This window comes from Manis pentadactyla, chromosome 4, assembly GCF_030020395.1.
Source record: "Manis pentadactyla isolate mManPen7 chromosome 4, mManPen7.hap1, whole genome shotgun sequence".
Lineage (NCBI taxonomy): Eukaryota > Metazoa > Chordata > Mammalia > Pholidota > Manidae > Manis > Manis pentadactyla.
Genome location: NC_080022.1, coordinates 13,245,311 through 13,269,573, shown reverse-complemented (window position 1 = coordinate 13,269,573; position 24,263 = coordinate 13,245,311). Strand labels below are relative to the sequence as shown.

The 24,263-nt window shown below is 55.1% G+C and overlaps 1 protein-coding gene across 3 annotated transcripts in view; it reads right to left on the bottom strand.

Annotated features, from left to right (window-relative positions):
• Positions 1-21,384, bottom strand: part of PAX7 (paired box 7) — a 97,762-nt gene extending 76,378 nt beyond the window's left edge. Inside the window, exons 1-4 of one of the 3 annotated variants that reach the window (XM_057499791.1) lie at positions 21,209-21,384; positions 18,469-18,704; positions 17,761-17,890; positions 16,669-16,803 (exon numbers count right to left, since the gene is read on the bottom strand). In XM_057499791.1, the coding sequence (XP_057355774.1) occupies positions 16,669-16,803; positions 17,761-17,890; positions 18,469-18,704; positions 21,209-21,293 (586 nt within the window). In that variant the 5' untranslated portion in view covers positions 21,294-21,384. The remainder of the gene's footprint in view (positions 1-16,668; positions 16,804-17,760; positions 17,891-18,468; positions 18,705-21,208) is intronic. The other 2 variants (XM_036914449.2, XM_057499792.1) reach the window with 2 other exon arrangements.
• Between the last annotated feature and the right edge of the window lie 2,879 nt (positions 21,385-24,263).

The window sequence follows — 24,263 nt, the reverse complement described above, 5'->3', positions numbered from 1 at the left end:
CATGCATGTGACCGTGCACACGTCCACCAGACTCACATGGGCATTTAAACCTTTTGTTGTCACTTCAACCTTTCCTGGGAAGCAGGTAGAAGAGGCTGGACTCAGAAGGCAGCCCTGGTTTTCCTTCCTGGCTCAGCCACTCATTGGCAGGCTGACATGGGCTGACAACCTAACCTATCTGTAAAATGGGGGCAGGTGCATTTAGACCACAGACAAATGCACTGACCTGCACTGTGCATAGTGGCCCCACCTGTACATGTCCCTTATTCTTCAGCCACATACCTGGGACAGTCACCCCACACCACCAACAGATGCACACCCATGTCTACACAACCAGATACCCCTGAAAATATCCCCACTCAGTGGTCACACTTCATATGGCAAGGTCATACCCACACACACACCAACAAACAAAGACCAAGCTCCCACCCAGTGGAACCAGGACCCACTCTACTTCCTTCCTGACTCCCCAAATAGGATCCATCTGCAGCCATGTGTACATAGTACAGGTGCAAAAACAACAAAACACACACAAGAAAGAGCATCTCCTCAACAGAGATCCCAACACCTACCTTCCAACACAGCCCTGAGGCCAACCAGAATTTCTCAGTTCATAATCCCAAATGCAAGTCAAAAGTGTGGGCAGGCACCACGTGACAGAAAAGTCAGGAAGGCTTCTTGCTGAATCTTCTGTTAATGATAAGCCCCTTGCTCCAGAGATAGGGGAAGCCTTACCCATGCACACAGGGCCCTGTGAATTAGCAGAGGGCACTCCAAAGCCAGATGCCTGCCAAAAAGCCTGGTGTCCCAGAAGGAAGGGTTTGCGGCACCTGCATTCAATTATTGACTCTGCCACTTGCTGGCTTTGTGACTCTAGGAAACTGAGCAAACCTCTCTGAGCTCTGCTTTCATTGGCAAAATTAGAATAACAGATATACATAGGGCAGGCTGGGGGTTAGGGAACACGAGGCACATAAAGCAGCTCCTGACACACAGCAATAAGTGGGCAGGCTGAGAGCATAGGCTTTTGAGTGGACGCACCTGTCTGTGCTGAAGGGCCAGGGCACCTGTTCCTGTATCTATAAATGGGCATCTTAGAATCCCTCCTTCAAGGTACTCTTGGGAGGATTCATGGATTCTTTCCCAGAAAGTGCTTAACCCAAGCTTGGCACACAGTCAGTGGTCAGCCGGCTATTCTCCTAAGTGGTAGATGTTCAATGGTTGCTCCTCTCCCACCATCCAGGCCTCAGTCAGTATCACCTCCTCAGGGCAGGCCTCCCTGATAACCCATCTAACAGCACTTCCCCAGTCAGCCACTTTCTATTAAGACTTTGCTTTATATTCTGCAAACGTTTGTCCACCTTCTGAAAGTATTTCCTCATTCACAGACTTGCTCACTGCCTCCCTGCGTCCAGCGTGTAAGTTGGATGACTTCCAGGGCCTTATGCAGGTGAGGCTATACACCCAGCCTCTGGAACTGTGTCTGGCACATACTAGGTATTCAGCACATTGTTACTGTGGGCATCAACTGGTAGTTCTAGCTCCACCTTCCTGGGGCACTGGTGGCAGGGGCGGGGAAGGATGATGGAAGTTGCAGGGAGAGGTCCTCCCTTCTCCTCCTACCCCTACCCTCCTGCACACACATCACCCCCTTGGGAATGTGATTCCAGGTACTGGCCCAGCCTTTCCGCTGTGGCCTGTGATTCTCTTGATGCCTCCTGCCAAGGGGCTGGTGAGCCTTGAAGGGTTTACCTGAATGTTAATCCCCCAACAATGCCCCCTGGCCTGACCGGAGAGTCAGCCTCCATTCTTGTCCTGGGTGTAATTAAGTGCCTGAAATGCCACTTCCCCTTTCAAACTAGGCAGCTTTTCTCAGAGGTGCGGCAGGTAAAGCCCAGCCTACCGCTTTGAAGCGGAGGAAGCCGGAAGCCCAGGCAGGTGCACGAAGGGGAGAAGGAGGGGGAGGCACTGAGGGGTCTGGAGGGGAGGAGAGGGGGAGGCTTCTGCAGGCCCTCCTCACAGAAGACAAACACCTGCAAATCTCCTAACACAGGCTGCTTAAACATTTGGGGACCCTGAGCCGTAGGAGACCCAGGAAAGCTAAGGATCCCTCCCCAGGCAAATGCACATATACATACGTGAACTCACAATTCAGAATTCAAGTGTCGGACTTCATGGTCACCCCTGAAGCCTTACATAGTCCTCAGGTTAAGGTGACATGACGCCACTTTCCTCTGAATATAAATCTATCTAGACAGATGGATGCACGCATAGACACTGAGCTATATGATTCAGGTATACAATCTAGATAGCTATTCCTTAACTGAACAAGATTATCTCTAGGGAAAGGGAGGGATTCTCCGTTTTTATTTTATATATTTTATTACAATTTGAAATTCTACAAGCACATATTACTTTGTTATAAATGTTTCAAAAAATATGAAAAACATATGAGTATGTATCTTAAATCCCCTGATAAAACAATGTGTGTTTGACTTGGGAAATTCTCATTTTAGAAACCTTTATGGAACATCTACTCCAAAACCACTTTCAGGTCATTTACTTCATTTTAATCACTCATTTCCCATGCACCAGCTACTGCCTCTGTATCAACTCATTTACTCCTTTCATGACTTTTATCCCCGCTGAATGGATGAGAACACCAAGGTTCAGAGAGGTGGAGCAATTTGCTCAAGGAACCCACAGCAGGGAGTCTGTGCCTGCGGCTCACTGATTCTGAGCCTAGTGCTATTTCGGGGACCCCGTGGCTGCCTTTGGATATGAGAGCTGAGGGCCCAGAGCGGAAATGAAAATCAGCATCTGGGAGGCCATCCCTGTGGTGTGAGCAGGAGCTGCGGACAGCAGGACAAGCAGGGGGTCTTACTGTCAGCCCCGTTGTTCAGAGCAGGGTGCCCTTGCCATCAGACCCTCAGCAGGGCCAGGTAACACTAATAAAAGGTGAGGGACCCAGAGATTTTGGAGGAATATTCCATTCATGGTGTCCAGTTTAACAGTCTGGAGACAGAGTCCCTGTTCCGACTTCGCTATCTATTTGCTGGGCAACAAGAAATAATTGCCTCCCCTCTCTAGCCTCAGTTTCTCTTCATCTGTAAAATAAGGTGTGGTACTAGACCAGTGGTTCTTAACTGAGATGGCCATCAGTATGACCAGGGCAGCTTACCAAATAAGCCACTCCCTTCAGATGTCCCAAATTGAGAAAGTGCCCATGTGTGCATGCTTTGCAGAAGCACCCGGGTGGCTCTGACACCTTTCTGCCCTGCTGGACCATGGGTCTTTCCGTGTCCCACACTGCACTGAATCCTTCTTCTAGGACCATGCCAGGATGGTGCTGCGACCAGGCCACGCCACCGGTCTCCCCAAGTGAAGCACAGAGAGGGTAACTGCCTCCCCTAGTCACACAGCAAGCTGGGCAGGGACTCAAGAGGTAGACAGAGCCCAGTGTCTGGAGAGCAGCCATGCCTGTTCTCCCAAAGAGACCTCCAGCCAGGAGAGAAAGTTCCCTAATCAGGGGAATAGAAGAGGAGGGGAATCATTTGTCACCAGATAAACAATATCAGCTTATCTCTGAAGACCAATAACCACAGCCCGGGGGCTCTAATTCCAGGCGTAAACAGAGCTTCTCCCCCTCCCCCTCCTCCAGGGATTGGAGGTGGCCCCTGCTCTTCCATAGGACAAAGCTCTGTCTCACCAGAATTTCTTCTATCAGTGGGGAACACACTGTTTTTTGACTTCTTACTTCCAATGCACATATGCCCAGGATATCAGAGCTTGAAGGACCCTTACCTGCTACATCACCCTAAAGCCCCTGCCAGGAATCCCAAGGCTCCATGGAATTCAGTTTGAAAACCACTAGGCTGACCATGCATTGCCATTGTTCAGACAAAAGGCAAGACCAGAGAAAGCAAGTGGCTTGTCCAGAGGGTCACAGCAGTGTCCCCTCCGGGCCCTCCGGGGGTCCATTCACATGGGGACCTGAATTCCAACCCTAGCCACGACAGGGCAGTTACTTTCCCCCTGGGCTTCATTTTTCCTTGCTGCTAGGATTCTTCCCAGGAAGACCAACAGACCCTTCAGAGGGCCTTATCTGCGGCATCTGTCGACTCTCATGTGCCCCGTTTCCCCTGGGCAGAGGATCTGGGGTTCATGAGGAATAGGGAGGCTGCTGGGGCTGCAAGTGTCCACATGGGGCAAGAAGAGCAGTTGGATTTCTGCTCTTCAGGCCTCTTAGGGTAAAGCATCAGGATCCTGCAGACCCTATTAGAAGAGAAGCCTCCTCTCCCTACCTCCTTGTGCTAATCTCCTCTCTGAGCCTCAGTTTCCCCCTCTGTGAAATGAAAACTTACAAGCATGTATCACATTAGTTACATTATGACTGCCATATTGAGATGGGAAAGGGCCATTTCCCATTCCCTCACCCTATGCCTTCCAAATTCCTAGAAGTAGACTTCAACCAGCTTATTTTGCTCCTCTCCTTGCACAACTGCCAGCCAACCAGGGTTACTTTTCCCTCCCTTGAGCTCACTCATGCCATGCCCTGTGGGTCTCAGCTTTTCCATCTGCGAAATAGCCAGATGGCCTCGAAACCTTGCTCAACTCTGACTCACCCTTTGGAAACAGCCTGGAGAGGAGCCAGCTATAGGCTCAGCACCCCAGGCACCAGGTGGGAGGTCCTGGAGCAGCTGCTTTTCCCTCTGCTCCCTCTCAGCCCGTGGCAGTCCCACCACCACCCCACAAACATCTCCGCACTCACCCTCTGCTCTCCATCCTCTCTTGCTCCTCTGTCACAGCATTAACCTCCTGGCCTCTCCGCACCTTCTGGTACATTTCTGCTTAGTCCATCACTCCCCCGCCCAAATCCCCTCTTTGGCTCCCTGCTGGTCTCAGAATAAGTCCCAACTCCCGTAAATCAGCCTTGAGGAGCCCAGGACCTGGACTCTAGGGGTATCACCCCAGCAGAGCCCACAGAAGTAGGGCTTAATGAAGAGCTGTGAGATGAACAGATGAAGCACCCAGTTGCCTTCAAAGTGTTTCCAGGGCATTCTGGTCGGGGCCTAGACCCACCCTGTTTCAAGGGGCTGTGGGACAGCTACGGCTGGGGGCCTGTGCCACATACTCTCACCTGCCTCCTTTATACCTGGAGGATGTTTCTACCTTCTCCCTCAATCACCAAATAGTGCTCACAGCCACCTCCCCACCCTGCCAGCCAGAGCCACCTAGCTTCTCTCTGGGAGATGACACAGCTCACCAGGGAAGGTAAGTCCCTCCCCACATCTGACTGTCTGTTGGTCCCCAAGAACTTACTGTTTGTTTCTGCCCCTTCCTCTGACCTCCTATTGAATGAAGAGCCGCTCACAGGGCCTGCTTATTTCTTTTAGATACGGAAGGACACTATTCATTTGCACATGGCTTGAGCACCTGCCCCCAGCCCAGCCCAAATATGATGCCCACTTAAATGTTTACAGTCTCTATTATCTCTGAAATCCTGGGGGGTGGCCTCTGGATTGAAAGAGGCCTGGAGGAGAAGAGGAGGTGAACAGACTGAAAGTTAGTATTTATCCAGCCTCCCCATTTGCCCCGTGCCTTACATAAGTATATGGTCCACTCTTCCTAAGACACTCTGCAGTTGTCATCAACGGGACCATTTTGCAGATGGGGACACTAAAGTTCTGGGTCAAAGTTACTCAGATCTTTCAGGCTTGGGGGGAGGGCTCCTCTTCCGCGTTACTGACCCTCCACTCTAGAACATTTCAGAGGAAAGGCCTGTGCCCACCAGACATCACTGATCACAGGGGGCAGCTGGGGATGACTTTTGGGGACCTCGGGACCCAACCTGCTGGGTTCACCCAACCCAAGTGCACAGTGTCCAAGCCACGCAGCACTTAGAGACGGATACACCTGCGCCAGTACCGCACAATCACCTAAGTTGCGACTTTCTACTTTCCCTCAAGAAAGCCGCGACCCCAGGCGGACGCGCGCAGCGGGCCTGGCTAGCTCCTCCGCTCCGCCACTCCCGGCCGCCCGCCGGGGGCAGCCGACCCCGCAACACTCCGCGCTCGAAGCCTTCCACCCGGCCTGGCTCCCCTCGCCCGGAGCTCGGGTTTTGTTGTGGGGTTTTGTGCGTCCCGTTTTGTTCGTCTCCGCGCCCCTTTCCGAGCGGGGCGGCCCTGCCCCCGCCCCCTGCGCCCCCCTCCCTTGCTCCCAGCGTGCCCGCTCTTGACTTCATCCACTAAGTCAATAGCCCCGGCGCGGGCGGCCCGCTCCCCCGCTCCCGCCGCCCCCCGGTTTTCTTCTAGGGATAATGGGGGCTCTTTGTGGCCTAATCAGCCTCCTGAGGGGCCGGGAGGCCGGGAGCGCTTCCCCCGCGGCCGTCGGTGAAAATGAAAGCGGGATTAGGCCGGGCCTCGGCCCACACCATAGTAAAGCGCCACCAGGCATTCACCCCTTCAAAGCCCCTTTCGGGGGTTTGGTTACTTTATTTCTAAAGTTGTTTGTATTTCTAAAGTGGCCATTGAGGCGCGAGCGGGGACTGTGCGGAGGGGGCGGTGGCCAGGGGAAGGGGGCGGCCAGGGGAAGGGGGAGAAGCTCGTGGAGCCTCCCTCTCTCCCTCCTTGGACCCGATGACCGACATCCAAAGAGCTTTCCTGCAGCTTATTTCCTCCTGCCCCCGGAGGGAAGGAGAAGCTCTTATCCCCACTCATCCAATAGGGAAACTGAGGCTCGGGTCGTGGAAGCCACAGAGCCACGGAGGCAAGACCCCACACCAGAAGACAGGCTCCAGGAGTCCAAGCCGACCCCGCAGCCGAGAAGTAGGGTGTTTTTTTAGGGGGATGACCCAAAGGAACACGGACAGCGGTGCTGGCCCTGGCACACAGCTCAGAGAGCACCAGCTATACCTGGGGTCGCCTGTACAGGCCCTGGGAGGGAAAGTCCCAACCCGAACACAGTCTGACCCCCCAAGGGAGGGAGGTTCAGCTCCGTTTATTAAAGGAAGTTGCAGAGCCTCTTTTTTTAGGGTTCACTCCTAGCATCTCCAATAAATCCCACAAATGCCTGCACAGTAACTCATAATCTTCCCCCATCGCCAAAGATAGGGAAGAGGGGCAGAGGTTTTGAATTTGGGTGCTTGCCGGAAGCTAGAGGGAAGATAATAGAGGAAGGTGCATAGACGGGGGGGGGGGGGTGGCGAGGGGCAAAAGGCGGCTGAAGAATAGGGTTTCTCCTAGCTGCGCCCCTTCTCCCACACACGGACTTTGTAATTTCTTTTTGTCTATCGGGACTTCTAGACTCCCGGAGAGAGTCGGAGCTGAAGACGGCCAGGCGAGGAGGGAAACCGTAAGGATGAGGGGCGGGAGCGGTCCTCGGTGCAAAGCCGGAGGCTGGGAAGCTCCAGTTTGGGCGTCCTGGGGCTGCACCAGCAGCGGGAGTTGGGTCCGTGGTTACAAGAGAGCACTGGAGATAGGCGCTTCTGCAGGCTTCCGCTGGGAATGAAAAAGTTCCAGAAGGTTCCTTAGGTCTCCCTATGACCCCTACTAACCCCGGAGATGTCACTCTGGATAAGAACTCGAGCTTGTATGTCTCATTTTCATGTTTATGCAGCCCAGATAAATCCGGTGAGGACTCTAGGGCAAATTTTTAAGGAATCGGAGGGTTGCCCCCAGGCCCTACAATCGCCACGCAGAAGTATATATATACACACCACCGGAACACATACACCCCACAAAAATTTGCCCGCATATTGCCTTCTCCTCCCTTTCCCCAGTCACCTAGAGACCCGCGCCTGGAGCTCGAACCCGCGGCCAGCGGTAGTGGTCCCTCTCCACCTGCCACCGCGCAGAGGCTTGGAACCCTGGGGAGGGCTCCGCGGAAAGGCGGCCGCCCACTCGGCTGGGTCTGGGTCCCGTGGAAAAGACCCCAGAAAAGTTCAGGGTGGAGTTTTCCAAGCTACTTCTCTCGCGCTGGACGCCCCACCCCTTTTTCTGTCCCGGTCCGGAGGCCTCTTTGATCTTCGGTGTTTTTTTTTCGGGCGTCAGACAAAGAGCGCAGTGAAGGCGAGAGGCTCGGAGCCCCGCGGCCAGCCGCTCCTCCCTCCTCCTCTCGCTCGAACCCGCGGAGTTTCGAGGCCCTGGCCGACGCCTGACTGCCGAGGTCAGGATGGGGGCTGCCTGCCAAATTCAGCCCGGGCCCCAAACACATCCTGCTGTTGTGCTCACACACAAGCCTGCACAAACACACACACAAACCCGCTCCCTGCCCCCCCAAACACATACAACATTCACGAACACCCAGACGCACACAGGCAGCCTGGCAAGGAGGCAAGCAGGCGGAGATCCAGGTAAATAGGCACACAAACTCCCGCATTGAGGCATGTCTGTTTATCCTGCTCTTGTTTATTTTCTGTCTCCACCACCTGACTCAGAACTCCATAAAGGCAGGAGCCTTTTGATGTCTCCGGTATTCCTGAGCACTTAACACTGGGGCACGTAGTAGGTGCTCAGCAAATTTTCACAGAATGAATGAATAAATTCACCATCTGAAAAAAAAATACTGTCCTTTTTCTTTTTTTATTGGACAAAAGGGGAGCACAGCATCCGTGCTTATTTCTGCACATAACCACCTCAGAAAGGACCCTTCCCACAACTGAATGTGGGGGGTGGGGGTGCAGTGTGGGTTCTGCCTGTTTGGGAAAGGGACAGAGGTAGGAATGAGCAAGAACCAGGCAGAAGGCAGGCTAACAGCCTCATCCCCATCCCCTCCATCTCTTCATCCTGGGCTCTTGCTTCCAGAATCAGATGCTCCCTAGGGATTACTGGAGTCCCCAGGAAACAAGCATAGTGAAGGTCTTAATGGGGTGTGGCCTCTAGAGGCCCAGAAATCTTTTCATACTGTCTGCAAATTCTGCCTGTATGAACCTGTGTGACTATCGGGTTTCTCAGGTTTTATCAGAGTTTTCTCAGGTTTTATTCTCAAAGGGGTCTAGGGTCCCCAAAAGGAAATCCACTTCTCTGGTTTTTTCATGGGAGGACCCTGAGACCCAGAGAGGTTGGGCGGGTTGTCCAAGATTTCAAGCCAGGGAGCTGGTGGCAGGGTGGACGCTAGAAGCCTTGCTTCCTGGGCAGGAGGTGGGAATCCAGCACTAGGCCATTGGGAACTGGTGGGTGTGAACTGGATCCAGAGCAGCATGAAGCTTTCAGCTCCCCCAATGTTACTCGCTCTGCACTCTCCGGCGTCCGAAGTCGGGGACTGGGGATGGTGGCCTGCCGCACCATCCCTTCCCAAAGCCGAGAACTTAGACAGGGCGGCTGCTAAAAGCCGGAGGGCGGCGAGCCTTACTCTCCTGGCAGTGAAACCCCGACTGGCCTGTTCATTTAGCGACGCGCTGACTAGGGGCTCCCCGCCCCCCTTGCTTCGAGTCCCGACTGGGCGAGGCGCGCGCCCCGGCTCCTTCCCAGTGCACCGGGTCGGGGCGCGGAGCCCGGACCCCCGCCTCCGGGCCGGCCTCCCGCCTGTCCCGCCGGCCTGAATCGCTCGCCTCTAATTAAGTGGCGGGATCGCAGTGAGCCGCCCGGCCGCGCTGTAATATGATGAACTGCCTTTGTGCCAGTGTCACCAAAAGCGCTTCTGATAAGGGGAAGCCGCCGAGGATCAAAAGGCCGACAGCAGCTCGCCCGCCTCCCGCCGCCGCCTTCGGCTTTGCGCGCTCGCCCTCTCCGCCCGCGCTGTCCCGCGGGCTGTCCCGCGGTCCTGGGGTGTCTCCTGATCTGCCCGCCCCGGGCCAGCCTTTCGGTGACTCCACGTCTCCTCTTTGTTTTTCTTCCTGCTGCTCCGCGCGTCCCTCGGTCCCTACGCGTTTCTCAGCGTCCCCAAACGCCCTAGGCAGGTTCTCTTGTACCGCGCGCTCTTTCACACTCCGAATTTCCTTCTGGGCGCTCTCTCCTGATGCTCTCCCTCCTTTTCTGTTTCTCCGTCGTCCCCTCGGGCTGTCTCTCCGGCCTCTGCCTACCGCTTCCTTGGTCTTGACCCGGGCTCAGGCCCAGCTCACCCCTAGGGCCCCCGGGCGACCAAATCTGGAAAGGTCCATTAACTGACCCGCAGTCTCGGGGAAATGGGACCAATCCATCCCCAGCCAGCTTGCAGAGCTGCATGGTCCCTTGCTACCCACCCTCTCGCTCAGCTGCCGAACAGAGGGCCGGGCAGGAGCTCGGGGGGTCCTGGCACGCCCTCGGGGCCTCTTCGGAGCACGACCGGGGACGCACACAACTTCCCATCGTCTATCCCGAGGCTGCCCTACCCGAAACGCTTTCCTCTCTCCCGGGGCTGCAGTCCCAAGGCAGCCGACCCTTCTTCGGCATTCCCTTCCCTAAACCCCTTCCTTTGGCCCCCGCCTCCCCTTTGCCCTCGACCCCATTTTTCCTCCTCCATGCTCCTCCCCATCGCGGACTCCTAGCTGCACCCCCCCACCCCGCGCTCTCTCTCCGGACTCCCCTCCAACCCCCGCCCCCCTCCCCGCAACACACTTTGTTTGAAGTTTTGGAGAGATCTATCTACTAATGGCGAAGTTTCCCCCTTAGGTCACCGTTCTGCCTTGATTCGATTTGGGAAGGCGAGTTCCCTCCCTCCCCCGCTCGAACCCCAGCCGGGGCCGATTGCTCCAGAGTAGGTCAGAAAGCGCTGACCCCATTTCCACCTTTTCCTCTTTCGGCGAGAGTTGGGGGAAGGGGAAAAGAAGAGGGAAGCAAAAAACTGAGGGGGCCATCCCAGTCTTTCAATCCTCTCTTATCCCCAACTGGGTTTCCTAATTACCTCGTTAGTCTAGAGTGGGAGAGGGGGAAGAGCTGTTTTCTGGAATTCCTGGAATGTGTCCCCCCTTAGTCATGGCCTTCAAGGCTCCAAAGTCCCCGGAGAACCTCTCCTTTGGGGTTTCTCTTCTCTTATCTTAATAGCAGGAAGGCCTCCCCTCACCAGGCACTGTATCTTCCGCGGTGTGAGTACTGGTTTTAGACTATGGGCTTCCGGGGCCAGAACCTGAGGTCATGTACGCTTCATGTTTATATCCTCGGGTGCCCATTTGGAATGAAGCCTCAACTTTGCTGAAGATGGTAACAAGGAACTCCAATCGAGGCAACCTTGAAGGAAATCTAATTTACTCAGCCCTCTTTCCCTATATAAAAATGTTTTTATATAATATTATATAAAATGCAATGTGTGACAACTATCATTTTCAGAAAAACATTCTTAAAAAAAAAAAAAACCCAAGTAATCACCTTAGTGCTTTAAGGCTACTGTTATATGTGCTTTTAAATCCTCCCATGTAAATTCCACTGAAAAATTTGGAAAGCTGTGAAAGGGGAGGGGGCGGTGGCGGTGGGGGGAGGTTAATCCGGGTTTAACGCTGCGATGCCGTCTTAGGACCAGGGTTAGTCTGATTGCGTTATCTCTTCCCAACATTTGAGACGCCCATATTTCACCCAGCCAAATAGCTCGGAGAACAGCACAGATGGCTGCCGTGGTCGCGCCTCAGGAAAATGTGTTATTAATATCTAAATAACTTCCCAATACTGTCTGGTAAATCTCCCCTCCACCATTCCAAATGATGAATTCGTTTGAAGTCTTCCCCCAGCCTCATCTTTTCAATGTCTCTCTCTCTCTTCTCTCTTCTTAGCCAGGCTTATTTTCAAACTGGTAAATATCTAATTCTTTTCACGGCTGTGCCGCACACACGAGTCTTTTAGGTACAAACGCCTGGAAACAGCCGGTGTGTGGCGGTGCGTGCCCGGAGGGGAACAGAAAACCCGCGCGCCCTCGCAGCGGGGGATCCACCCTGTTCAGGGGACTGGAGCCGCGCGCGGACCTCAGTCTGGGGGCCGAGCCCCTCCCCCGCGCGCCCCGGGGACCCGCTCCCGGTTCCCTATGGAGTCCCAAGGGCACCCCCAGCCCCGCCGCCCTAAACGCATCCCTTCCGCAGCCCGCGTCCGCCCGCCCCGCCCCCAGCCTTCCAACCGCTTCCCTCGCTCTCTGGGGCGGATAATTACCCTCCGCTCGCCTGTTCTCCCTTGTTTAAAGTTTGTTTTCTAAATGTCTTCTATTAGATTATGTTCGTTCATTCCCCCTCCAACCTTATCTCCTTCTGTCTCTTCTCTCCTTGCCCGTCACACTCGATTTAGGCACGAGTTTATCTGGCACCCAGTTTGTCGACTTTATTTACGGCGGGTTCTGGGGCCGCGAGCGCGCGAGCGCTAGTGTTTGCCTTTGTAATAGTTATCTCGTTGTTGTTCTTTGCTCCCTCCTCCTCTCCCGTCTTCGGTTGGGGGGGATGGAGGGAAGAAAGGGGAAGTCTTGTCAGCGCAGGATGGGCTCGCCCGCACGCCGGGATCTACTCCTGCACACCCCCGTTTCCATTCACCCCATCCCCCCGTGCATGGCGGAGCCCTCGCCCCCTCCCACTCTCCCTCTGAATATCCGCCGCCGAGCGCTGCCTAAAGCCGGGGAATTGCCTGACACCCTCCCATCTTCCTCCGAGCCCCCATTATGCGAAGCTGATCCCACTCTGAACAGCCTCAAATCCCGCCTGGACTCTGTTTGATTAGATTGCCAACCCGGGGTAATCCTTTGATTTGGTGGAGTGTCAATTACCTTTCTCTAAACACACATTTACAGAGGAGGGAACTTGTTGGTTTAAATCAATGCAGATTGTTTCTTGATAAATGGACTATCTCGGTCCCCACCCTCGCTTTCTCTTCCAAGGCCCTACTCTCTCTGCGCCTGCTCCCTTTCCTAGTTCTCGCCTACCCGGTAAACAATGCCCCTTCCAGGTGTGAAGCCGGAAAAAAAAAAAAAACCGGTGTGGGCTGAGGGCAACCAGCCCCCCTTCCCCTATTCATTCGCTCCCCCGGAGCCTAATTAAATTTGGCAGGTCCTTGTACACACAATCAAAACAGCTTCCTCCAGTGTAGCAAACGACCGAAAACCGCATTAGCAGCTATCGCCGCTGCCAAATTAAATTGTTTCCCACCTCCTTTTACAAGTGTCTAGAACCGACACTTCAGGCTCTCCCCTCCTTTCCCATCCTTCTCCGTCATTTCCCACTCCACACCTGCAAATTTGCTGCTTTAAAAATAAATGGAGGAAAAAGGCAAACACAAACCTGTCTTGCACACACTCCCTCCATCCTCCCGCCTCGGCTGATCTTGCATACCCGGGAAGTCAGTAAATTCTCATATGGACTCTTGACACCAGCACTTTTCTCCCCAGAGGAAAACGCACACTCTTCTTTTTAATCTTGTGACATTTTTATTTATTTCATATTAATCAGGACCCTGCTGGGCTTTCTCTCCTGGAGACCAAACCTGGAGCCCCAGGTCTGATCTGGTCAGCTTCAGCCTAAGTTTGAGCATTGTCAAATACAGGAAGCTTTGGTGTTCTTATTGTTTATTACTGTTGCGATTGATTTTTTAAAATTATTGCTTATTTTTTTTCACTCACTTCCTCAGCTCCCACGGAGGAATGGGTTTGACTCTTTGCAAACCCCTATCAAATTTCCCACAAGAGACTCCCTGGGCTCAGGCTGGGAAAATCTTTTTCTTTTCCCAGTTAGGTCTTCCTGCCTGTCTCTCCTCCCATCCTCGAGAGGAGAATCCAAGGGGAGGAGAGCGAGGAACTGCCCATTTCCTTCTCCAGGTGAGCAGAGAATGGCCAGAGTGGTCTGTCCACAGTGGTCTGAGAATTCCCACCACCAACAATCCTAATAACTCAGTCTTAACAAGGATAAGAGAGAGAAAAAATACGAACAGCCTCATGAATATCAGCCCAAGGGGAGCAGGAGTGAGCTGTTCAGAGATGAAAGTGCACAGAAATAAAAGCTCAATTTAATCTGCTTTAAAACCCTTCAACTTAACGTTTGTGCTTCAAACTCTGAGAGTGAGAACTGATTGCGGATAAATAGTTTCTTACCATGCCTGGAAGCTATTACACCCCTCTCCAACACAGTTTCCTATTCAGCAGTCCCAGTTTTCATTACCAGCTCTAATAAGTCTTAACATTATTAAATGCCAAGCGGACGATAGGGAAAAACGGACTCAGGGAGGGATCTCTCTTTAGCGCTTAGAAAGGAGAGCTGTTAAACCCCTTCTTCGGAGGCTCCCTGCCATGAGAGGGGCAACCCCCAGAGAACACATTTGTCAAGAGCAAGAAGCCAAAACAAAGTTTGTGGGTGCGCAACCTGCCCCTGCTCTGCCCTATGGGGCTTATCTCTGCTTCTCCCCACCTGGCTGGCTTGGGTGGAGATTGGGAGGTGTTTTCACCTTTAACTTGGCTACAAAACTGATGTCTGGGGCCTGGGAGAGAGATGGAGAGTTCCGAGGGTTGCTGACTGGAGAGCTGATGTTAATTTGTCCACAGATGGATAGATAACCCTCGCTCATTCCCTCTGTCATATTGCCTTTCGCATCCATCTACAGCCACGCTGCACATCCACGCAGAATCCCACTTGCACAGAATACAGCCGTTGGCACTCTGATCCAAAGACTTGTGGGCAAACAGCCCAGCTGAGAAACACATGTACTTATGGCCACCCAGCAGTCACAGTATCCAACATGCCCACTGTCACTCAAAAGCCAGGGGACTTTCATTCTATTTCTGCAACTCCTCTCCAGACTTGGCGCCTATGCTCTCAGCCTCCCACCTGGAACTGCCAGGCTCCTCATTAAACCCCTGGAGACTTGTAGCTTCCTGGTTCTGCTGCAGCAAAAACCTCCATCCAGCGAAGGTGCCTCTTAGCTGGGTTTGTAAGCCCTGACTAGCACTGGAAGCCCTTGAATCCCCTCGAGTCAAAGGGATCCCCAAACCACACGATCGATCTTTGTCTCCTCTTCCTTTCCTTTCCTTCTTTGCCAGAATATATTTATCTATTGTGCACGGTCACTGACTGAATTGGACAACCCCTGCCACACACACATACACACACACACCTCCGAATGAAACCAAACCTTCTGCTTCTCCTGGGGTACCTCTCAGAAGTGGTGTCTGCTTGCAGTATTTGACAGAAGGTTATTCAAGTTCTGTGTCCCCCATCCCACAGAGTCCAACTAAGTCTCCTCCCATTGTGAACTGGGTCCCCCTACAGAAGTCCCAGGGCTCTGGGTTGCCTCAGCTGAGCCAGGGTCTACCTGGCAGCTCCGGCTGCTTCCCTCTTCAGACCCGAGGCCCCTCAGCTGGCCCGGCACAGCGGGGTGCCCAGCACAGCCCACTCCCTTTCTTCCCTGGCCCTTTTGTCCCTGGCGGGACTGGGCTCCACTTGGGGCCCTGCGCGTTAATCACCCGCCCCTTCCCCAGCTCTAGCTGCTCTCACAGGGAGCTGACCCTGCCCCTCCTCCATCCTTCTCCCTCCAACCAAGCCTATGGGGGCTGGGCCTCCCTGGGAGTTGTCTCTGGAAGCGGGCTTTGTCTGTGAAGTTCATCTTCAAGGTTGGGAGAGACTAACGAAAGCTGGAGAGACCTGGGCTAGATGTTCTGGGGAGGCATGAAGAGGGGGTGCCTCAGAAACCTCTGGAAGGAAATGCCAACAAAACGTGTTCTTCGCGTTTCCAGGTTCAAGGCGCTCCCCGACTATTTCCAAAGTCACCGTTTTGCAGGTTCTCGTAGCCACTGACTTTCCTGTCTGCCTGATGCCTCCCTGCCCATGGGTTTGGGGCATTGCTTCTCGCCCTGTCTTTGTACTCTGGATCTCCCGTTTCTATTTCTCCTCACCCCCACTTAACGCACACTTACCAAGTCTCAGAGAGACTTTCCAGGGGTGGGGGGATAATGAGGAAGGACTTTCCCTTCTCCTGAAACTTCCCCACCAATAAACAAAAGCACAACCCCTTTCCCCGGGCGTGCAGGCGCTTGAAAGATAAATGCTTTTTTCTAGCTGACGGTGAGACAAAACAGGGCGTTGTGGCTCAGACTTCAGCTGGCTCGGCAGCCGCGCAAAGTGGGGAGCCGGCGGGCAGAGACCGAACGTCTCTCCCCACTGGGATCCTCCTACCCTGGGCAGCTGGAAAGTTGGCCTCAACTCCCGGCCCCGCTGGAGGAAAGCACCTTTGCACCCATCTACCCCTCGACTCCACAACATCTCAGTTCGGGCACTGCGACGCGGGGATGAGTTAGGAGGCGGCCCACGCGGCCCTCGCTAATTTTTATTGATTGCAGCGGTCAGTCAACTGTCAGGCGGGGTTTCAAGGGACCGTTTAGAGAGCGTGTGCGGGTCTGGTTAACAAATTCATTTAGGGAGCCGCCCGCCAGCTCCTCCTTCCTCGCCCCCCTCCTCCATGCCCAAGTTTCCTATAAATAATAGATCCACCCGGGACCGGCAGCCAAAACGCCAGCCCCGGAGGACACACGCGCCGGAGTCCTTGGCTAGGCTGCGCCCGCTGGGGTTGCACAGTGAGCGGCGCAAGCAACTCTAACCTGCAGCTGGGCTCGACGCACCGGCGGAAGGCATACCGAGGGGGCGCTCTCCGCAAAACCGAGAGGCCCCCGGCTGCCGCGGACGCTGCAGTTATCCCGCTAAAGTTGTGTTCGCCAGCCTTGGGCGGCGGAAGCGAATCCCTGGCCAGCACGTTAGCGCGTCCGGGAACGCGGGCTCGGGTCTGGCCCGGGGAGGTTCCCTACCTTTGTCGCCCAGGATACCATCGATGCTGTGTTTGGCCTTCTTCTCGCCATCATCGTCCTTCTTGTCCACTTCCTCCTCCTCCTCTTTCTTCCCGAACTTGATTCTGAGCACGCGGCTAATCGAACTCACTAAACCTCAGAAATTCAAAGGCAAAAGAGTGGGTATAAGTTGTTGGGGCAGGGAACGCGCAGCGGAGCTTGGGCCCCTGGGAGAGTCAGGAAGCCCCTTCGGCCCAACACCAGCGAGGGCCTTCACACCTATTGCCGTCCCACATTTAAGTATTAACACCTGTTCCAGGCGCAGTAAACCACGTAGGGAAGCTGAATGACTCACACCTGGGGCACTCACCCTGGTGGTAAGACTGTGGCCGAGGAATCCACCTGGTGCATTTCTTACATGCAACCTTGCACACACGTATTACGCCTTACACTCTCACACACCTGAGGTGCACACACACCACTTCCCCAGGACCTCCCTGGATGCCCTCTAGTCTCTGAAGCTGCCATCCCCCCATCAGTGTGTGTCCCAGCCCGGCAAGCCTGAATGCCACCAACACAGGCAACTCCGACGCCCCCCGGGCCCCGCCCCAGGCCACTTTCCCAACATGGGCAGCACGGTGCAGGGCCTCCGCATTAGAACATACTGGGGGTGGGTGACAGCAACAGAATAGAAATGGTGACTTGGGGAAGGGTTCCAGGGGGGTCCAGGGAGCCCATGGAGATCAGCCCTCCTAGGACGCCCTACTTCTCTAGGTCACTTCTCCGAGAAAGCACCCAGGGAGCCGCTTTTACCACCCAGTCTTAGAGAAGAACTTATTGCCCCTTCCTTCTTCTCTCCCTTCTTCCTCCCATTCTTTCTTCCTCTGGCCCTCCCCTCTCTTCACTTTCTCTTTCCTTTCCTTCTTCCTTCCTTCCATCTTCCTTTTGGTTTTTGTTCCCTCCTCTGCACTCTCACCCACTTTTCTCCCAACTTTTCTCCAAATTCCCTGGCATCCATCACCTCCCCTCCGCTCCTGCCCTCGGCCCCACCCAGCCTGTGGGCGCTGGCCGGCTCTGGGCAGGCAGGCTCTGCCGGCCCAGCTGCCTTCTCACCTGAGGGCACAGTGCTGCGGTCACAGTGCCCATCCTTCAGCAGTCGGTCTCGGATCTCCCAGCTGAACATGCCTGGGTTTTCCCTCTTGTACTCCTCAATCTTTTTCTCCACATCCGGAGTCGCCACCTGCTTCAGGGATGGAGGTGGGAGAGTAGGAATGGAAAGGTGGGGTGGGGAGGAGGGAAATACTTTTAATATCAACCTCCTAAGAGCCCCAGGCCAGCCTGGCGGCCCTGGTCACCATGTCCCCCCTTCTGAGATTGGCTTTAGCCTTTCAAGAAACCTGTTCCTGGCTCCCAGGAAGGCGGCTGGGGTGGGGTGGGGATCGGGTAGTGATAGGTAATAAAATAGAAACCTAAGTACAACCCCTAGGAGTCCAGCTTCCCCATCAACCCTTAGTATTTCAGGCAAGGCTGAGAGGAGATTTTCCCTTGTCTGGGCTGGTGACAGGGGTTGGGACAGATATAGGGACAACCCAGGAAGCCCTCAAAGTCTTGGACAACCTGGACCTCCGTTATCCCCATCCCTGGGAAATTCAAATAATGGAGGGATTAAATGGAGGTGGGGACACTCTCCTACTGTACTTTCCATAGGAAGCATATAGACACCCCAGTGCTACTGGATAACACAAGGCAGTGAGAGGGGCTACAGTCAGGACCCCCAAAGCTGGGAAGGCCAACTGCTAGCTCTGCAGCAAAGACACTCACTCTGGGCTTGCTGCCACCAATGGCCCCAGGCCGGATGGACCCAGTCTCCTGGTAGCGGCAGAGAATCTTGGAGACACAACCATGGGAGACACGCAGCTGGCGGGAGATGACACAGGGCCGGATGCCATGGTGGGCCATCTCCACTATCTTGTGGCGGATGTGGTTAGGCAGGGGTCGCCCGTTGATGAAGACCCCACCAAGCTGATTGACCCGGCCTTGGCCAAGCGGGGTGGATACTGAAGAAGGGAGGGGAGATGAGGAAAGAGGTGGGCACAGGGTGAGGATGAAGAAGGGACACTGAGTGTACCCCTCGATCCCAGTTTTGTTTGAGCCCCAAGACCACTGACAGCAGATCTCTGAGTTGCCCACACGTGGAGCTGCGGCAGTTTAGAGGTCAGGATAAACGGTCTGGAAGCTAAGGGAGGATCCTGCGGGGATGGAGAGAGGAGTTATGGCTGGTTGGTAGAGTCCCCCAGATGCTATGTGCCCCAATCCTGCCACACTGTGAGTAATGCAGATCAACCTCCGAATGTCTCTGGGAAGGGGAGGGACAGAGGCGGGAGGGTCTGTGGAGCCTGGGGGACTCTGGGACCAATGGCTCTCCGTGCCCCAGGCTGCCTGCCTCTTAGAGCGGCTGAAACAGGTGAGATGTGGCCCATCTAGTCAGTTCCATGGGCCAAGTGACCAACACTGATCCATTTTATTGGGGGCCAGAAAGGGCTGGTAGGTGGCTAGTACTTGCAGCCCTGACTGGTTTAGCAGAACTGTCCTATCTATAACTGAACAGCCAAGGGACAGGTGACATAATGCTGTTGGCTGCTGCCTCTGGACACACCTGGCTGTCCCTCAAGGGACTCCCCTTGCTTCCAACCTCTTTCAAAGTTCTAATTTCGTTTTGGAACGATTTGGGGGTATGCTCTGTTGTTAGCAAACTCCAAATCAAATACTTATTTGGCCTCAGATATCCATGAGCTGTCCCTGCAGGCTCTGAGAGGTTGGCACACAGATGGACCCGAGCCCCCGAGTCTGGGTGACTTCGGGAACCAGGAAGACGGTCACCCCTGGTGTACGCTGGGGAGGGGGGAACGCCTGGGAAGCCTTAATGCAAAGTCTATACAATTTCCTCACAGAAGGCTGGGGGACACCCGGTGCACTAATCCGGCCTCGATCCCCCCAATTTGGGGACTCAGCGGCTGCGGAGATCTGGCAGATTAGAACGATTTCACAGCCCCCGGAGTGGAGGGAGCCGACGTATAATTGGAAGGGAGGAGGCGAGAAGAGGCTCCACGGCCGAGCTGTTCCTACCGCCTCCTCCCTCACGCTCCCAGTCCCCCCCACCTCTCTTTGTAAAAGTAGGTGTCTGAAGCCACCCTCGGATTTAATCAGAAATCGTGCGTCGCCAAGTCAGAGTCACTCGGTCTCCGTGGCGGGATATGCCATTAGCGCTCAAGAGCTCTCGAGCGCCCAACTTTATATTCAAGAGCCTCTTTAGCGACCGGCACTCGGCTCTCCTCAGTATTCTCCGTCATGTTGGGCAAATATTGTTCTAATCCGCTGCGCGTCCTCGGCCGCCGGTTTTACTTGCATTCGCTACAGGAGAGTGCTATGGCAAATCCCCGGGCTGTGCGCTCTCCCGCCTGCGTGGCTGCTGGCGCGCACTTGATCACGGAGCCAGTCTCTCCGCCTCTCTAATTCAGGGACCTGCGCCGCCTCGCTGCCAGAGGGACCCCCCTCCCCAGATCGCAGGCCGCCTGCCCGTCCATCGCCTCCCTGCCTTCTACGCCCTTCCTCACGCTCAAGGGACTCACACAATTACAAGAGTAATTAAAAAATAAAAGTCGCACCTAGCTCTAATCAGTTTTCTCTGACACCCCAAGCTATCTGCCCCCGGAACCCGAATGATTCCCCCGCTGACAGGTTGGAGGCCTTCCATTAGTTTACAAACAAATCAAAAACTAAAACGCGGGACAGGGTCTCGGCGGCGTGCGCCCAGCCCTTTCCCGAGCCGGGAACCGGTTCGCCGCCCTTCCTCTCTGCTCACCCTGGGTGCTGAATATTGAGAAAGGACACATGACAAAATCAACACTTTCCTCTTGTCGGGACACTGCGGTGCTCTCTCCTCGTCTTGAGGTTCTCGCTCGGGACATTTCCAGAGTTCAGAAGCCCGAGTGAAAAGTTTGCAGGAAAAATCGTTACTATTTATTATTTCAAGTTAGTTCGTTTGTAGACCAAAAAGCAGGAGTTTCTATGTGTTGCTTGGGAAGAAGCGGATACCCTTCGTTGTCTGGATGCATAAAATATCACACATTGTTGGTTTTTCGAAATACAAGGGATTGGAAGATCATCCCAGGGGTGAAAAGAACAATTCAAACGAGTAAAAAGCGCGCAGCCGGCGAACGCAGAAGCCGAGGAAGTATCAGGGGCAAAGTATCGGAATATAGTGGAAAGAGCTGAAATTCACTAGGACCCGGAATTTACGAGGAGCCGGAATGTACTCGGAGTTCAATCCCGAGAGAAAAGGCTGCAGCCGGGGGGCCTGTGAGGCTGAGGCCGCCGGTCCGTGGAGCCCCCGCAAACCCGAGCGTGGGTTCCAGAAACTTCCAGGGTCCGGTGCCCGGACTTGGACCCAGGAGAGAAGGGAACCCCCCCTGCTGCCGCCACCCCGCCCCGGAGATGGCCACCTCTCCGAGGACCTGGAGCTCCCGGCGGAGGGAGGCGAAGCGAGCCCGGGCGCCCTTACCTTCCAGAGGAAACCCCGTGCGGGGATAGTTCTGCCCGGGCGCCGGCCGCATCATCCTCGGCACGGATCCGGGAAGCGCCGCCATTCTTGCGCACGCCGGGGACGAATCCAGAGTCGGCAAAAATCGCTTCCCGTCCGCTCCCTTTGCCCCTGCTGCGATCTCTTTCTTGCCTTTTTTTTTTTTTTTAACCTCTCCCCCCTCCCTCCACACACGCTCCCTACCCCCACCCCCCCACCCCCAGCTGCAGGCGAACGCGTCCAGAAGCTTGGGGAGGGGGTGAGGTGGGGGCGGAGACGGAGGGAAGGTGGCGACAAGGAAGTTCAGACAAACACACACACCAACCCCAAGTCCGCCTCTGCCCGCTCCGCTCAGCCAGAAGTTGTGCGAGCGGATGCGCCGGGCAGACCCGGGAGGCGAGGCCGGGCGCTGGAGGCGGGCTCGGGGGACGCGGCCCGAGCAGGGCCCCCGGCCTCGGACGGGCGATCGCGGCCCGGGTTTCTGGGCCGGGAGGCTGCGGAGTGGATTTCTTTTTCGTATTTATGTATTTATTCCCTCGCTCGCTGGCGTTCCCTCCCACCTCCCCCCCGCACTCCTCTCCACGCCTCTCTCCAGACCACACTCGCTACTCCCTTGCACACGAGCTTGCACACCCCCGCCCCCCAGAAGACGGGGGAGGGAAGAAGGTGCCTCTCGGGTTTCGGGGCTTGAAGGGAGGCGACAGCGGGTGACGGGGTTGGGAAGAGAAGAGGGAAAGCGAGGGGGCGAGTGATCCGCTGGCTAAGTTGTGCAAAAGTGCCCGACTGGAGCACAAGGAAGACGAGGAGGGGGCAGCTGAGAGGTTCGGACTTTTCTTTTATTCATGAGGAGGGACGGGGGACCAGGGCAGAAGGGAGCCGAGGACCCATAACGAAAAGAAACCGCCAACGAATTTTTCCCCCCTTTTTTCAAACCCGTGGCTCGCTCATTTTGGGAGAACCTGAACTGTCCGTGAAACAGAGGGAGCAGAGGATGGGTTGAGTGGGGGGCTGCCAGATTTTCCCGAGTGTCGTCTGTGACGAATGGGCCGGATCCGCGGCGTGCCCAGCCCCTGGTCGCCCACCGCCCCTGCCCAGGACCTGGATGCTTGGGAGCGTCTGCCTCCAGTTGGTGGCAACCCCTGGATTCTGGCCTTTCAGGGACAGAGTCCGCTGTCCTTCACATCTTCTTCCTCATCCCCTTCACACGATCCGAAATTCCCACCAGTGGGGCCCATGGGGACGGCCCAGAGTGACTTCGAGGGAGGGATTTGTGACTTCATGAAATAATGTCTGAGTCCCGGGTCCGGTTCTTGCCCGGCCTCCTGCAGCTCTGAGTAGCCCTGAGTGACTAGGTGGGGTCTAGTGCTTAGGAAACTGGGTGTGCCAAGGGTTAGGGACGCATCTCTTCCTCCCCTCCCCGCCCCCCTCCACTGGCCCTTCTCCAGAGAGGCTTAAACCCGTTCTCCTCTTAAGGCCCCCAGGCCACAACTCAGACCCCTTTCCAGGCCAGTACAGCTAGTGGGTGCCCGAGATCTGGGGGTCCAAAAGGGTAGGAAGCGGGAGGGCTCAGGACTCGGTGCCATCCTGAGCTCCTCCATTCTGAGCGCCTCCGCTCAGAATTCGCTGTGGTGGTGGTGGTGGTGGGAATGCCCCCATTTAAACAGTCAGGCATGCGGGGGCAGTGATCAGAGGTCCTGCAATTCTGCACTCTCCCCAGCTGGAGTGACCAGACCCTCCTGCCTGGGGGACACCGAGACCTAGGGGCGAAACGCCCTCCCAGCAGGACAGGACGCCACGACCGCAGGCCTTTTGTCTCCCCGGGGAAAGAGTGTCTCCGGGCCAGCGCTGGAGGCAAAATACAATAAAATAAACCCAGCCCTCAAACTGGGCCCCCACCGCCCAGCCCACCTCCAGCCCGCCCTCTCCCTGGGGCTGGGGTCAGCCTTGTCTTGGCCTAGGGGGCTCTCCTCTGGCTGGCCCCAGTGTGCTCCCTCTCCTCCCCTTTTCCTCACCTGTGACCTTTGCCCTGCTCAGAATGTGACACAGACTCCCTCCTTCCCCCTCTGCCAGCGCAAGGGGCTCCTCAGGCTCTTGGTGAGGAGGTGCTCTGGGGATGGGGGCCTACAGGAAAACTGTTAAACCCACGCCCCATCAGTGGTCCTAAATTGAGGAAGCTGGAGGGCAAATCGTTTTAGAATTGGAAAAGGGGAGGGGTGGTGTTGCCTTGCCCAGATCAGTGTGCCAGGCTGCCTGATTTACAGGAGCCCCACTAGGTTCTCTGGTCCCTTTCTATCCCACTATTTCCACTGCCACCAGGAGAGATTGGGAGATGAAGTTTTAAGGAGCAGTGCATGTCTTTGTGGAGGATGAATTAGAATTAAGTCCCTTTTACATCTCATTTTGCTGGAGGGTTTGGCCTGCCTTGACCTCCAGAGGTGCCTATATGTTATATATGTATATGCACAGATACACATATGCAGAAATATGCACATCATATATACACATACATTATGTATATTGTACATTCATTCACTCATTCCTCTCTAATTTCTCCTGGCTAGAAGGATTTAAGACACCTTTGTATTTGTGGGTGGACTGGGCCAGTGTGGCTGTGTGTGTGTGTGTGTGTGTGTGTGTGTGTGTGTGTAGGTCTGTTGCAGGCTTGCCAGTCAGTCTGAGTATGTGTGTGTTTCTAAGTGAGGGTCTGTGTCTGTTCATATTTTGGAGTTGCTTCCATGTAGCCTTAGAGCTCTAAGCGCTGGTCAGGAAGGTGTGAGTTTTGGTCACTTCCCTGGCTAGAGAAGCCCTCTGGAGCCTGCACAGTGAGGACGCTGGCAGGCTCCATCCCTCCTCACGGACTTGCAGTGGGCACTGTTGAGTCCCTGGAGCCAAGTGGGGCGAGCACACAGTCAGAGGACCCCTCGGTTCAGGGCCCACCAGTTGGCTGCTGCTGGAGACATTGGAATCCCAGGAGTCCCATGCCCAGGCCACCTAACCCTTGGCATGGTCTCTGCCCTCCCCTCCAGAAGACTGAGTG